The sequence below is a fragment of the Oratosquilla oratoria genome, chromosome 18, assembly GCF_046742065.1.
Source record: "Oratosquilla oratoria isolate Oo_2021 chromosome 18, ASM4674206v1, whole genome shotgun sequence".
Lineage (NCBI taxonomy): Eukaryota > Metazoa > Arthropoda > Malacostraca > Stomatopoda > Squillidae > Oratosquilla > Oratosquilla oratoria.
The window spans coordinates 40,968,207-40,985,535 of record NC_134794.1 but is presented as its reverse complement, the minus strand read 5'-3'; the positions used below and the strand labels follow the sequence as shown (position 1 = coordinate 40,985,535).

General features: G+C 35.7%; 1 protein-coding gene across 3 annotated transcripts in view; it reads left to right on the top strand.

The window, feature by feature from the left end:
* Nucleotides 1-1,059: 1,059 nt before the first annotated feature.
* The window catches only part of LOC143035167 (N-acetylglucosamine-6-sulfatase-like), a 35,105-nt gene continuing 18,835 nt past the window's right edge, over nt 1,060-17,329 (top strand). For 2 of the 3 annotated variants that reach the window (XM_076201811.1, XM_076201812.1), the window contains exon 1: nt 11,769-11,906. Coding sequence is in view for 1 of the 3 variants with exons in the window: in XM_076201810.1 (XP_076057925.1) it covers nt 11,796-11,906 (111 nt within the window). In the remaining 2 variants the exon portion in view is untranslated. Of the gene's footprint in view, nt 1,255-11,726; nt 11,907-17,329 lie in introns of those variants that run through there. The other variant, XM_076201810.1, reaches the window with a different exon arrangement.

Here is a 17,329-nt window from a genome sequence, read left to right as displayed (position 1 = left end):
GATTATTATAATAACTATTATTATTATTATCTTCCCTGGGATAGGATCGCAGTAAACAGTTATTTGTCTCATTCGTTTTCTGTTGATTATCATTCAACATCTTATATATAATCGAAGTTGTGGCAACTTAAATCACATTTGAAAATCACCGAACAACGTGTGTACATGTGAAAAAGTGAAAAAAACGCGAGGAAAATAATATATACACTTGAAAGGAGGTACATATTTTCAGTGGGAAAACCACTTTCTTACACAGAATTTATTCATTTATCTAATTTATCCCATTATTCGGATTTATTTACCCGGGAGACTTCGGCGCCATTTGTCTCCAAACAAGAATTACAATGTTTTCAGTTGAAATAGCGGTTAAAGTCATGTATATAATAATATGATGTTTTGACAGCCCCTAAACTTTATGCAAGAGTAAATATGTGTCCTGGATAATAATATTCTTCATAAAAATGTAAATGAAAAGAACATGCAAGTATTCTCAGTATTTATGATAGGGAAAGTTGGCAGAAAATTTATTTTTGACGTCGTGTCACAAAGGAACATTTGTGGTTCACAGGCATTCAGTATTTTTTTCGTTTGTATCTGCTTGTCAGATTTTCACAGTCTTCGAATATTTTCTATTAAGGGAATTAAATTAAAATATTGTATATACATGCACATTATTGATCTTGCATTTCAGCATTGAGATTACATTTCAAAGCTAACTGTGAAATGTTTATTTGATGTATGTATTGGACAGTTGGCACGTCTAGTAACAGGAAATATACTAATATCTATTCTAAAAGAAATAAGCAAATATGTATTTCAGTCACAAAGTACAAACCTTGGAAAATGACGCAGTGCGCGTTGCCCGTGGCCTTAGGACATCTTTAAAACTGCGATTGGTTTCTTCAGTTCTGTATTCATTACTATATATCAGAATTATGGCATTTGAATTATTATATTCATAAAATCACGTTAAGGAAATGTGTATTGTAATTTAATTAAAGGAAAATTCCAGAGAAATATGGTCTGTTACACTTACTGATAGTTGCCAACTGTGAATTTAATATTGGATCATTGCCAATCAAGTTGCAACGTCGAGGCTAGTGCCGCATAAAGGATTGCTGAAACGGGCGGACTAAATGCAGGCCTTTATTATTCTGTGCATTGAAAAATTTCATACCTCTTGATAAGTTCATTGAATATGAGGTCATCAAGGAACATCAATTAAATCTGACAACAGAGTTCCCCGCGTAAAGGGTATGGCATATAACTTGTCTTGTAACTAGATTCCCTTAGAGTTAAATTTTGACTTCGTTTATTTCTGTATCTTGTGTTTTTGCGTTTTACATAATAGTGGTTAATTTACGTACAAAGGTAGGTATTATGGCAATAATAAATTTATTCCATGATTATGACAGGCTCCTCTTGGTGGATCGTCGTCTATTTGTTTACAAATTGATGGAAATGTTTTGATTTTTTAATGGACCTTTACTCTTTAGCATATAATGTAACGTGACACATTTCATTGGGGAATGTAATTATTAAATTGACAGCTCATCGTGGTTCTAATGGTTCTTTAAATCATTAAAATATATGTCAGTGGTCCAAGGACACAGAAAGTGTAAAGGTAAATTATAGGAAATTAATGTGTTTTCAAGTCAGCGACTCGGAGTCTGAGGAATCAGTTTGTATATGGTAAATATGAACATGATATGATGGTATGGGTGTAGTGTATTTATGTATATAGTAGATGTTATTTATGAATTTCATGCAACTGGACTTGGTAAGGTAGGCCTATTGGAATGCAATGCAAAACTGTCACTGCAGTATTTATTTTAAATGTTTTGGTTGCTCTTTGCCAAATTTAATAGATGAACTTCCTTCTGCATACGATAGATGGATATTTAGTTTAACCAGTTTAACCATTTTGCTATTGTGGATCATCAGTAAAGTTGGGGGGGGGGGGTGATAATGCCATGCCCCTGTTCCTCCCTTGAGTCTTGACGCATCTTCACCTTGCCATTGTATTCAGTCTTATAAAATGTACAAATTGCTGAATGGTATCTGCTCAACCAAAGAGACCTATTCCCCCACCCCAACCAATACTCCAAAGATTAAGTCTTAAGATTGGTATTTTTTTTTTAGAAGTGCACATCTATGTGACGTAGCATTAGAAAATTAATTACTAATTTTGTAAATTATAATGCATCAACATTATATACATTTTTCTTGGCAGAAATCAATAACAGAAAATGTTGCCAAAAGCGGTACACAAATGAACAGTCATAGATAGTGACTCCTTGAGACACTAGCTTTGTTTTGATAGATTTGTAGGTCAAAAGTGACAACAATGACCCTGATGACTTCTAGAATTACAGGTACCACATTACTAAATGCAGGTTAGGTTAAGTAGGTAAGGTTAGGTTAGGTTAGAATAGATGAATTTATCATAATTTAATTTCTTTGACCTCCATAACTACCAAAACAAAGATGGCATCTTAAACAGTCGCAGTGGCTTTGTTTGTTTATGTATCGCTTTTAACATTTTTTCTGTTATTGATTTCTGCCAAGAAAAGTGTATATCACATTGATGTATTATAAATTACAAAATTGATATTAAATTTTCTATTGCTATACCGTGTAGGTGTGCACTTAAAAAAAAAATTACCTTAAGATTTATTTATATTATGGTACCATTATATGGATTGGTGGCTGACAACATTAGGTTCTATTTTAGTGTGACACAAACTTGTTTTTGACATCTTTCTATTTTGCATTTGAAAGATTTTTTCCAATGGAATTGTTAAATTAGAAGCTATTGGACAATGTAAGTTTCATGTTAGATATCTATTCTTACGCGATTCTAGAGTTTTACTAAAGTTGACCCATAACCCTATTGTTACTGGAGGGATTAAAGAATATCACAGAGCATGATGAGTGTTTCCGTTCAACAAAAAATGTAACACATACATATACCAAAGGCTCCTTCCCCCTTACACAGGGGGATAGCCAAAAAGAAAAAGGCATAGAAACCACTCCCATCCATTCCATTTCCCACATATTCCACCCCCCTCCCTCTTATCTTGGCACCTCCTGGATGACGGGTCATCCCTGCATCCTGTCCACTGCCCTGGTCAGAAGCAGTGTCGCAAGACACCACATCCACAGCAAGGCCACCTCATAAATTCGGCAACCCCTCTCCGTCCCTTCATGCAGAAAAAGAGTAGACGGGGAGAAATTCCTTCGGGCTACGTCAAATTTGTTCTCATACATACTTCCTCACCCCCCCATCCCCCACCCACTCCCCCTCATGCATCACAGCATCATCCATACACAACCCTTCTCCATTCACCCCTATCTTCTGTCATCTCCCGTCCTTCCTCCACAGACATTCCTCTCTTTTGTAATGCCCCTTTCACCCCATCCATCCATCTCATCCTAGGATGCCCCCTCATATTCACTCCTTCCACCTCTGCCTTCCACACTTCTTTCACTAATCTTTCTTCACTCATTCTTTCCATGTGTCCAAACCATCCCAATACTCTTTCATCAACCCTATCTCCCAGCTCCCTTTCTACCTCTGTTCTCCTCCTCACCTCCTCATATATAATGTATAAAATATAATAAAAGTGATTTATATCTGGAGTGCATATAACAAAGAAGGTTGGAACACATGAACCTGTTTCTCATAAAACTTTATTGAAACAATATTGTTACATTTAGTACATGTTTTGTGGTCCAAGTACAAATAGCTTTAAACCTCAACAGATTTCCCATGTTTTGAAGCAGTGAAAACAAAATATACTGAAGGAAACTTTTCAGTGAGGGAAATTGTAAATAATTAATCAGTAAATACTTCATCCTCAGATGGCATTTATGCTGTATTTGCCTAATTGTAGTTTGCAGGAAAGGAGCAATGCTTGTTGGGTCCAGTCTCCTATTCTCAAATTTTCTAACATATCTAGACTCAAATTCATGTAAGGTTCCAACTTAATCTATATCTTTGATAATCAATTATCATATTTAGATTTGAACTCCTGTATTGTTTGAGCTTGGGCTATATCACCTTCTAAGCTATTCCACATATTCATACATCTATATGGAAAACTATTTCTTCACATCCTTTCAACATGTGGTCTTTCTTAATTTATGTCCATGACCTCTTAAAGCCCTCTCATCTTTAATCAGGAGATCTCTTCTATCAATGCAATCTATCCCCTTTAGTGACCTGAACACTGTAATCATGTCACCTCTTTCTCTTCAATCTTTCAAAGTTGGTAGACCCAGTACTTTTAGTCTTTCCTCGTATGGTTTATCTGCCAGGCTGGGGACCAGTTTGGTTGCTGCCCTTTGTATTCTCACAGTCATAATTATATCCTTCACTTTGTGTGGGGACCATACTACTGACGCATGTTCCAGTCTTGGACGTATCAGGATTTTGAAGAGTCTTTTCATCATCTCTTCCTCCATATAATGAACATACATATATATACCAAAGGCTTTTTCCCCCTTACATGGGGGTAGCCAAAAAGAAAAAGGCATAGAAATCACTCCCACCCATTTCATTTCCCATATATTCCACTCCCCTCCACCCTCCTCCCTCCCTCCTATCTTGGCACCTCCTGGATGACGGGTCATCCCTACATCCTGTCCACTGCCCTGGGTCAGAAGCAGTGTCGCAAGACACAGCACATCCACAGCAAGGCTGCTTGCTGTGGATGTGCTGTGTCTTGCAACACATATAATGGAATGCCACTTTAATCTTCTGCATTAGTCCATATGTCTCTCCCACAATCCAGATAATATGTCTGTCAGGTGACAGGTTGTCTTTTATCAACACTCCCAAGTCTGTGTTAGCATTACTGTCAACATTATTCTTTCAGTATTGAAGGGTGTTATGTCCACACAGTAGGCTTTCCAAACCTAACCTATCCTCATGTAGATCTGTACAGGAAGATATGAACTGTTGTTTGTACAGGAAATCTCCTATACATCTTTGAACACTGGTATGTTGATAATATTAAAGCAAGACTGGCACTGTGGTCCCTTGTGAAGTAAACTTGGCTCTGTACAGCATTTTCATGATTTAGTCATACTTATTTTCATACCTTCAAATCTTGATATATATCAAATTTTATGTATTGGGGATTCCCTGTTTTTTATTTAATTGTAATGAACAGGAGCAACACTTTTGGAGATGTATTTCTTTGGGCTCATCAGTCAAACTGAGCTATGACAAAAAACTGTTTCAATTTCTTTCAGACATATATTCCTTTTCAATATCTATCCATGACTTCATGATCCCCCCATCCTAAACAGAAAAATAAAATCTTGATTAATGTGACTAACGACATCATCCTTTTGTACTGTTTTCATGTATCGGTTGATCAGGAAATCTCATTCATTCCATGAGGCTTGAACATATCTTTATGTATACTTGTTTCCATAATAGTTGTTTGTGAGGTACCTCGTCAAAATGCTTTCTATGGATTTAACCACTTCGGTACGAGTCAAATTCTTGCGTGCAGCATCAACTGCCATATATATGATGCATGACACTACTTGCATTATAAAATATAAAGTCACTGCTGTATTACTCGTTCTCTTTTACTCCGAGTAATAATAAACACAGAAAAATGTGGTCAAACTAGTTCACAGAATCTGGGGGTTACTCATGTACAACTACAAAACTTAATCAAGATGCCAGTGCATCCTCATGTAGCCACTCGCTCCTCATGATGCCTGCGTAGGAGTCATTGTACTGAAGGTGTTAAATACACAAACCATCCAACCAGGCCCTCTGAGAGAAATTCCTCAAAGTAAGCAAAGATTTTTCTGAAAATTGAAGATTTGATATACAGTAAATCTATATGTAAACTCTTAAATCATTTATTTCCATGATCAGATTGGTATGTGTATGTGAATGTAACTGTATGTCAGGCTGGGAGTAACATAAAATGTTTGTTTGTGAGGTTGTTGCATGGGGTTACTGTGAGGCACTTCTTGGCTTTTGGCCCTGGATCGAAGTACCAGCTGGACCCCTTTCACAGAGGCCCTGCATCCAGCCATCTCTTGTAGTGCATCAACTGCTCTGAGAAAAGGCTTGTACACATGATCATAAGTTCCTGAAAATGAATTAATTGTCTCTCAAGATGTTATATATTTTAAGAATATAGTAAACCCTCAATATATCAAATTAATTAGTGGGAAGACTTGATCATTATAGCCAAAATTTTGATATAGCCAAAGGTTTTATTATATAACTTTCAGCACATGTTGTACTTTTGGTAGGTTTATGAGGTACACACTGTCTAATCAGTGTACCCTTGATATATTGAACAAATTGTGAAGAAGGCTTGGTTGATGTAGCTAATGGTATGTTTTGTAAGTACATATGTATCCAAATTTTCCATGCATCCTCCATCCATACAGACCTTGCACTGCATATACTGACCTTGTTTGTTATATCAAATGAAAAGCTAGTAGATCTCTTTAGGTGTTGATTGCTGAAATTTAGTGTAATGAGGTTCAGTATAGCAAGAGTTTACTGGGGTCAATTGTAGACTCCCCCCCCCCCCACACATATATACATACTTTTAAGATTGTACAATTAAGTGTTGTTGGGGCAGACATTCTACATTTGATCATGGCTCATGATACTTTTCAAACTGAAATTTTTCCTTTGCTGTGTGAGGACTCTTTACTAGTTAAAACTGGTTGAAACCAGTTTCTTCTGGTTATGAAGTGAAGAGGATATCAACTTTCCTGAATACCTGCTCTTCACATGACCATTGTGGACACATTCTCACTAACCTGACCTAACCTCTCCTCAGTTGGGGGAAGGGGGGAATAATATAGTGTGGGGTGAATTAGATAATTGTGATAGGGAAAATTCTACAATTTATTATACTTCCTTCACTTCCACATTTTTGTGTGGGTTTGTTTCTATGAAATGAGGTGGTAGGAGAAAGAGAAATGGTTATCAGTCCTCATTGTGTAAAAAAAAAATGGAGGTGGAGGAAAGATAATCAAACTTGATAAGAGTTAGAGTTTGGATATAGTCTGGAGACCAAACGACAGCTACTTGGGGCTGTATATCAAAGTGGTGGGAGTGTTGATTGGATTTGAAAACGAGTAACAGGGATATTGCTTGTTGGGAGACACACTATCATAAATGTACTTTGAGACCCATAATTGTTCACAGTCTCAGTTTATATTATGATTAGACCATAGACCCCCTCCACCCCTCCATAAGTTAGGAGGGGGCTTGAGTCAAAGCATGCACCCACAAAATACTCAAAGCCCATTTTATGTGAGGACTCAAATTGTGGCCCAAATGGGATCATGGCCACTGAAAACTACTTTCAGCCTGGGGTCCCTCCATTTGTTTGTTTGTTATTGTCTGTTTGTTTATTATTTGCTTGATTTTCATTCATTATTATTTTCTATTTACCTGTGTGTATTACTTAACTATACGTATACATTTATTTATTCTATTTATTATTATTTATATTATTATAAGTTTTTTATTTTATATATTTTATTTATTGCATCTGCCTTTGTAATCCTTTTGATATTGCTTTTCCTCAGTTAGGACAAAGGGTATGAATTGCATCACTGCTGAAGGGGTTAATAGCTACCGTAATTATGAGGGGATACTTACATAATTTGTGTACAATAGATAAGATTAGATTATGTTGACATTTATTGTGGAGTTTGCTCTTGACAATGATACTTGAGGATTGTTAGAAAAAATCCCTACAAAATATGTGAGTGTTGTAAATTGCAAGAATTAAAATTTGCTGACTAAAAATGCCAAGATTTGGAAATAGATGAAAGTATAGATACCATCAATGATTTATTCTGTGGAAAGTGAAACCATTACCAAAGCAAAATGGAAGGATTTGGGAGTGTTGATTGTGTATGATTTGTTACTTGACTAGCACATTGGTGAGATTGTTGGTATTTATGTGATTGTATTATAGAGAAATTCAACAAGAAAAAAATAAATGTACAAATCATTGACAAGTGTGGAGTTTAATCAACAGAAGGAAATGCTAATCATAGTGTAGAAACATTTCTTGAGAACTATACTTACCATCTCCATATCATTATTCCCAACAACCAGGTAAACTAGAAATATGTGTGTATATATATATATATATATATATATATATATATATATATATATATATATATATATATATATATATATATATATACATATATATATATATATATATATATATATATATATATATATATACATATATATATATATATATATATATATATATATATATATATATATATATATATATATATATATATATATATAATAGGACACCAAAACCACCCCAAAAGAACATGCACACAGAAGCCAAAAGAAAACTATAAAAAAAAGTACTAAAAGCACTGGGTCTGCCAACTTTGAAAGATCGAAGAGAAAGAGGTGAAATGACTACGGTATTCAGGTCACTAAACGGGGTAGATTGCATTGACAGAAGAGAACTCGTGATTAGGATGGGAGGGTTTTAAGAGTTCTTGGGAACAAATTGTGAAAGACTACTTGTCTAAAGGATGTGAAGAAATACGGTTTTCCACACAGATGCATAAATACTAGGAATAGCTTAGAAGAGCCCAAGTTCAAGCAATACATGAATTAAAATCTAAATATGATAATTGGAAATCAAGGATATAGATCAAGTTGGAACTGTACATGAATTTGAGGCTAGTTATGACAAAATCGGGGAATAGGAGACAGGACCCAAGAAGCATCGCTCCTTTCCAGTATACTACAATTAGGTAAACATTTCCCATAGAACATAACATGGAATGATAGGTACACAGTTCTATGCAAGAGCCCTGGACTCTACTTAACATTCTTGTTACATTGCAACACAACCAACTGAATAAAAAATAAACAAACACTGGCAGCATACTTTTAACATTTTTATGATGACCTACCCCCTACGCCACACAACACATCCATACAAACACACATTACTCTCACATAAAACAAGCTTTTTAAGACTAATCACCAAACTCCCCGTTCCATCATACCCCTCTAGTCATCAGCCCCCATAGAAAAATCCCTCCTAAGAGAAATAGGAACCTCGTTAGCCCGACTACATTTAGATCACCATCCAACACTATAAGGAAACTGACACTGAATAGGCCGTGCCACACAAACAAGTGAATCTAGGACATTTGGGCAAGAGATTTTAAGACCATGAGCCAGCAATCTAGGACGTTTGGGACACGTGAATATGGGATTTGGGCCATGAGATAAAATCTTTCCTTCTTCTTCTTCTTCTTCTTCTTCTTCTTCTTCTTCTTCTTCTTCTTCTTCTTCTTCTTCTTCTTCTTCTTCTTCTTCTTCTTCTTCTTCTTCTTCTTCTTCTTCTTCTTCTTCTTCTTCTTCTTCTTCTTCTTCTTCTTCTTCTTCTTCTTCTTCTTCTTCTTCTTCTTCTTCTTCTTCTTCTTCTTCTTCTTCTTCTTCTTCTTCTTCTTCTTCTTCTCCTCCTTCTTCTTCTTCTTCTTCATATTCTTCTTCATATTCTTCTTCATATTCTTCTTCATATTCTTCTTCATATTCTTCTTCTTCTTCATATTCTTCATCTCTTCATATTCTTCTCCTCCTCCCCCTCCTTTCTTATAATGAACCTAAACTAACCCTAAGGAAACATAACTTAACTGCCCAAAATGGAACCATCACATAGAAGAAACTAAGTTCCTCATCCTACACTGCCCCGCCATAGACTTCCCGGACAACAACAGAACAACTCTTCCTTAAGTCACTTGTGGGCCAATCTGGTGGCAGTTGCTCCTGCAAGAGAGACCTGGAGCAAGGGATTCATTGTCCAAACCAGTAGCTCTTGCCTGGTGATCATGGGTCTGCTGTAAGGAAGATCCAGAACCAAAATATTAGAGAATTTTTTCCTCTGATAGTCAGCCACAATGTTGGTTCATGACCAACTTGAATGGAGGAAAATGGTGTGAAATTCAAAGTTTTGTGGGAAAATATTACCTCGGTAAAGCTGTATCCTGCAGATCAGTAAACTTGTTTTGGTCCTTGATCAAATCTGTTCTAGTTTTCTAGAATGGATTGTGGTCGAGAGCCAAGGTTCTACTGTACAAGAATGAATATATAAAGAGAAAAATAGATACACATCTTATGAATTTATAGAGGTTAGCAATATGCAAGGAGTGCACCTTCTCTGATTACCATATCCACTTTCAATTAATCGATTCCTAAGTGAGATTACCATATTCATTTTCATTGGTCAGATATTGAAGTCTGATGGATATCATATCTGTAATCTTGGATTGTATCATCATTACGTGACCTTGTCACATTTGGCTACATTATAATTCTTTTCTCTGAACACCATTGGTACATTAACTCAACAGAAAGAGTATGGATTCATCTGATATTAAACTCTCAAAAGGTATTTGCTCAAAAGGCTTATTGAAATTAATCCCTGTAATTTGACAACCTCCCCATTCCCTGCTCTCAGCAGAGAAAGGTAATCTGATATACAGGTAAAGCCAAAATGAAATATGTGAGTGATAAAATTACTTCTTTTTTTTCAATCTTGTATTACTTTTATCATATACAATTATCAATCAAAACTCGTGTGAACTTTTTTGGAAAAAAGTTTTCTTGTTTTCTATTTGTCATATTATTTAATTATCACCAAATCTAAAGTGTGTTCATTTTGATATTGAGATTTATGATTAGAGAAGATACACTAAACAGCACTAGGACAACACTGTCACTGAATAGGCCTGGCCACAGTTCCAAACTGCCCCAGATGCAACCAGCACACAGAAGACACAGAACACTTCATACTACAGTGCCCCAGATATTAACACAATATCTCTTCCCTAAGCTATATATGGTCCCGCCCAAAGCCTGTTGCCGGTTTCCTGATGGTCGTGAGTCTTCTGCAAGAGAAACCAGGGGGGAATGTATTGATTGATTGGCTTAGTTTTTGTACTCTGATTATTTCAATGTCACCAAATCTATATTGTGTTCATATCAATATGGTAGAGATTTATCATTAGTGAACAGTAATGGTGTTAGCTTTTGCAGTAACAACTTTGGTGGAATCCCTACTTTTAATGCAGACATAATTAGGTAATTTTACAGCACTGTACAAAAGAGAATAATGACTTTCAATCACAGTTGAATCCTCTCGTTTATCATATGGCTACAGCCAACAATGTGTCTTGCCTTGTAGTTTTGATGTTAACACTATGGCCTGTCTGGGGACACACCACCTGACGTGTAGTGAAAAGTGCATGTGAAGTTTCTTGGTGTGTTGGAATGGCTGTGGTTTTAATGAAGTCAGAAATCAGTGGAATCAGCTCAACCATACTGATTAGGTACATCCAAATATATATATATATATATATATATATATATATATAGATTAAATATAATTTACTTAAATTAATTAGCTAATTCAATAAATAAGTACATTCCAGTTGTATACTACTTATAGATACAACTAACCCTACACCAGTGTTCCACAGAACATTCACACAAAAATAAACATGCACAGATTCATGAACATTGCAAGACAAACCATATGACTTGCATTCAGTGTCGCTTTTAGAAGATTTCATTCTTGCTAATAGTAGATGATTTTATTAATATTTTATGGGACCTTGAGGCATTGAAGGGTTGAACAGTTATTTGATAGAAATTTCCTTTTTTACAGACATTGCGAGAAGGGCCCAATGAGCAGTGTGGCATGCTGTAACAAGACGCAAGATCCGCAGTTTTGGTCATGGACTACCGACAGAATGTGTACACTGCTGCAGGTTTTATGTTCTTCATTGCCGTTATATACTTGTCCTCCACACACCCGCAGCGTCATGTGTTGACACTACAAAACAAAGTAAGTTATGCTGTTGCCCAGGCAATTATTTGTAAATGATACTTGTATGATAGTGGCTGTTGCCGACAAGTCTATTGAAATAAACATCATGTGAGGATGGGGGCTTTAGTAGTATGATGTTTCAATTGTATAAATGATACTTGACAGTTTTTGTCTATTAACAACACTGCGGGATCACCATCTTTCCAAAAAAGACCTAAAGCCTCTATGTTCAAAACTATCAGGAAATTTTGAATGTGTTGGCATGAAAGTTTTTCAGGTTATCACATATAGGGTACGCATACCAATGGAGAAGCACTTGCCCTATGCAGACGCATTTGACACAAAATAACTTCTACCTGCCGATGGTGAATAGATAGGAGCATAATTATAGGCTCAAACAATCACTTAACTATCCCCTCATAATGTGACATAGTCTTACCTTCCTAATCCAAATAGGTACGTGACTGCAGGAGATGAAAAAAAAAAAAACACTGTTTTTGAAAGAATCCTTACGAAAACCTAAGATTTTTTTTATTTATTTATTTATTTTTTTTTTCACTGTTCCTTAACAGATTTTTATTCCATTTTTTGCAGGTGGGGACAGTTAAGTGATTTTTTGAGCCTATAATTATGCTCCTATCTATTCACCATCAGCAGGTAGAAGTTTCTTTTTTGTGTCAAATGCATCTGCATAGGGCAAGTGCGTCTCCATTGGTACGCGTACCCTACTTTGTGAAAATGAAAAATTGAATTGAAGTAATTATTTAGTTATGTGATTACATTTCCATATTCCCCCTCCCCCGCAAACAAAAAACACACACACACAGGTTTATGAGAGATAAAAAAGAGAAAAAATTAGCGAGATGATCGGAGAGTAGTATAAGATGAAGAGCAAGAATTAGAAAAGGAAATATAGGAAGTGCATAGAATAGGAAAATATGTAGAAGGAAATCTACCCCAAAAGATAAAATTAAGGTCACAAAGGGCAGCGAAAGAGAGCAAGAACAGGAAAGTTAGCAAATACTGAGCACTATAAAGATGTATGAATAAAAAGATATATGAACCTTAAGGAAAGAGAAAGAAGACATTATGAAGCGAAGCTTAAAAAAAAAAAAACAGAGACTGAGAAAAAGTTCTTTTGGAGAGAGACATGAGACTAAGAAAATGGTATCTTCAAGAAAAGAAAGAAAAAAGGAACAAAGAACGAGATGGAGAGTGCAGAAAATTAAAAGTGGCTTATACTAATATTTATGAATTAATATCAGGATTAAATGAGCTTAATGATTACTTGTCAGAAGCAAAGCCAGATGTAATGGCAATTGTAGAGACAAAATTAAGGGCTTCACTATCATCTAACAGTGTTGGAAATGGATTATATAATCACTGGCTTAGGAATAGAGAGGAAAAACAGGGTGGAGGAGTCATGTTCTTAACTAAGACAATTTTAAATGTGACAAAGGTTACAAATGGAGAGAACAGTGTGGAAATGATCATGATAAGAGTTGAGGATAATGACATGAAAAAGAGAGTTTGGTGATTTATGTGCCCCCAAAAACAGGTTCTTGGACAAAGGTTACTCAGAAATGTTACAAGATACAAGGATTTCATTAAATAGGGTGCTGAAAGATGGAGGAAATGTGGTGCTTATGGGAGATTTTATCTGCAAAGAAATCTGTTGAGAGATGACAGCAAAAGGTGGAGGGGAATTATGGGGAAATATAGTACTTGACTACGGAATATACAATGACACAATGGGTAAAGACACCAGATATAGAAATAATGAAGAACTGTTGAGACTAGATTTATTCTTTACATGAGAACCTGAAATTGTGGATAAAATTGAATACAACACCAATTGGGGAAGGTGACCACATATTACATGAGCTAGAACTAAAGGGAGAGAAATGAAAAATATGGAAAAGAGAGACTGGTATATAGTTAAATTCAATTCAATTTAACAGTTTAATAAAATATTACACATTATATTTGCATGTTGAAGATGCACATAATTATGTACATGCATATAAACATTAATTTGTTGAAAAGGAGAGAGTGGAGCAATAGCTTATAAAAATGCTCTCCCTTAATAATTTATATATAAATATTTACAATATTTTTTCACAGAAAAGTAAATAGTAATTGTATACACAAATTTTATTTTGTATCCAGTGGGAGCAGCCAGTATTTACAATTTATATAGATATAAGGTGTAGATATACAATTTGTGTAAAGTTTTCACAAGAAGCTACACAAATATAAAGACATGCATTTACAATTTATATAGATATAAGGTGTAGATATACAATTTGGGTAAACAGTGTTTACAAGAAGCTACACACATATAAAGACATATACACACTGATATACACACACACATGATGCATGATTCCACATCAAATGCTCACAAACTGTAGCAACAAATTAATTAACATTCACTGGTGGTATCTGCACAATTTGTATGTGAATTCAGTTGGCTAGGTATAACGCCCACCATAGCATGCCACATCTACATTATATTATTTCTGTCCCCTTTCTCAATGTTTATTTCAGTATGATGAAAAATCGTGTAAGATTAAAGTAATATACCTTGGTATGCAGCGTAAAGTGTAAAACACATACCAAAGCAATTTGTGGCATGTAGATGACAAGCATTTGTGAGCACGTAGATAACAAGCATTTGTAAAACGGACTTTGTGAAACTTAAGAAATTTTTTCAAGAAGTGAGTTGGGAAAAATTCTACAATGAAGAGACGCGAGTGGAAGAAAAATGGAAGATTCTGATGGAAAATTATAATGAACGGATGGATAAATATGTACCAAGACAAAAACAGGAAAAGGAGTATATTAATTGCTGGTTTAACAGAAAATGTAGTGAGGCAAAAAAAAAAAAAAAAAATAAAGATAAAGCTTGGAAAATATTGAAAGAAGAGAAAAATCCTAGAAAGGGGCAAATATATATCACTGAAAGGAATATGTAAAAATACACAGGGAAGAAAAAAGAAATGAAAAATACTTTATAGAAAAATGTAAGGATCAACCAAAACTATAGATATGTGAATGGCAAATTGAAAAACAAGCAAGAAATAGAGAAACTATGCCAAGGGAACATGGAATACACAGAAGATATAGAAATGGCTGAGGTCATGAGTAAACATTTCAAGTCTGTTTTCACTAGAGAAAATGTATGGCACTGGGATGAAGGGCGAGAAGTGAGATCCCCTCCCTGTGGGGGAAATAACACGAGCAGAAATACTGGACCAAATAACAGGATGTCAGGACATTGCACAGTCTGGATGGAATTGCAAATTGGATACTAAAGGAGTGTAAAGAAGAATAGTAGGCAAAATATATAACATAATAAAATGCTCACTTAAAGAAGGAAAAATACCAGTAGACTGGAAAAAGGCCAACATCATACCAATGTATAAAGGAGGAAACAAGGAAGACTCAACAAAATGCAGACCGGTTTCCCTTACAAGTACCGTAGCCAAAATTTGTGAAACTGTTATCAAAAATAGATGGACAAAAGATTTGGAGGAGAACAATATACTAATCCCAGGACAGTTTGGATTCAGGCAGGGAAGATATTGTGCCACAGATCTGATCTGTTTTTACTCAAGACCATTAGATATAATACAGGAAAGGGATGGACTGATTTACATTCTTAGACCAACAAAAAGCTTTTGATAAAGTGCCACATATAAAACTATTAAGAAAACTGCAAACCATAGGAGGGGTACAAGGTAAACTACTGGAATGGATGGAGGATTTCTTGCATGGAATAAAAAGGAGAGTAGTGCTGAGAGATAAGGGTTCTATTTGGGAAGAGGTGATTAGTGGAGTTCCACAGGGATCAGTACTGACTCCAATAATGTTTGCTATTTATGTGAATGACATGGATGAGGGTGTGGATAGTTATGTGAACTTTGCTGATGTTGCAAATGTGTTGAGAAAAGTGAGCACTGAAGAAGACTGTGTGCCCCCACACTCTCAGGACTGTCATATGAAGAGAGACTGTCAAAACTAGAGTCACCGAGCCTGGAACAAAGGAGAGAAAGAGGAGACCTGTTGACCATCTATAGAATCATGAGAGGTATGGAAGTCCTTGATGGAGAAGACTTACTAAATTGGGATATGAGAAATACAAAGGGACATGAAAGGAAGCCCAAAAAGGACAGTTATAGAAGAGACCTGATAGAGAACAGCTTTCCCCATAGAGTGGTGGATGTATGGAACAAACTGGACAAAATGATAGTGTGTACAAAAACCAAACACAAATTTAAGAACAACTAGGACACTGAGGTACAGAGATGGGACACCACAAGCATAGCTTCCCTTCCCGTAAGATACATTTAGGTAAATACACACACACACTAGCTCACTCATTCATTTCTGATTTTAGATAGGAGGACTTTAAAAGGTCATGGAAGTAATTAAGAAAGACCACATGTTGAAAGGATGTGAAGAAACACAGTTTTCCATATAGATGTATAAATATGTGGAATAGCTAGAAGGTGGTATAGCCCAAGCTCAGACAATACATGAGTTCAAATCTAAATATGATAATTAGAAATCAAAAATATAGATTAACCCCTTCCATACGGTGCAGCACACGTAGGCGTCATGGGGAGCGAGTGTATTCGCGAGGCTGCCATATCGGCGTCTTGATTATATTTATTGTAGTCGCCCCTCCATAATGACATTCTTTCTAATTCTTTTGTAATCGCATTTTCTATGGTTATCAAAATTCACGGGTGAAGAGAGAACGATCGATATAAGCGGTGACTATATTTTATGATGCGAGTATTATTACGACACGTCGTACGGCTGGCATTGGCTGCTGCCACCGAGATCCAAGTCCATGACGCCTACGTGTGCGGCACCGTATGGAAGGGGTTAAGTTGGAACTGTACATAAATTTGAGTCTAAGTATGTTAGAAAATTAGAGAATAGGAGACGTGACCCAGTGAGTCTTGCTCCATTCCTGTATACACACAAAAAACTATTAAGAAAAATGGAAACCATAGGAGGGATACAAGGTAAACTATTGAAATGAATGGAGGACTTTTTGCATGGAAGAAAAATGAGGGTAGTGCTCAGAGATAAATGTTCTACTTGGGAGGGGGTAATTAGTGAAGTTCCACAAGGATCTGTTTTGGCTCCAATAATGTTTGTTGTCTATGTGAATGACATGTCCAAGGGTGTTGAATGTTACATGAACTTGTTTGCAGATGAAGCAAAATTGTTAAAGAAAGTGAGCACTGAAATGGATTGTAACTCACTACAGAGAGATATGAACAAGGTCTGGGAATGGAGTCAGAAGTGGGAAGCGGACTTCAATATAAAGAAATTTAGCTTAATGGAATTTGGAAAAAGTAAAGAAAGGATATCGGGACAATATAAAATTGGTGAAAAAGAAGGAATGAAAGTGGGATCTGAAA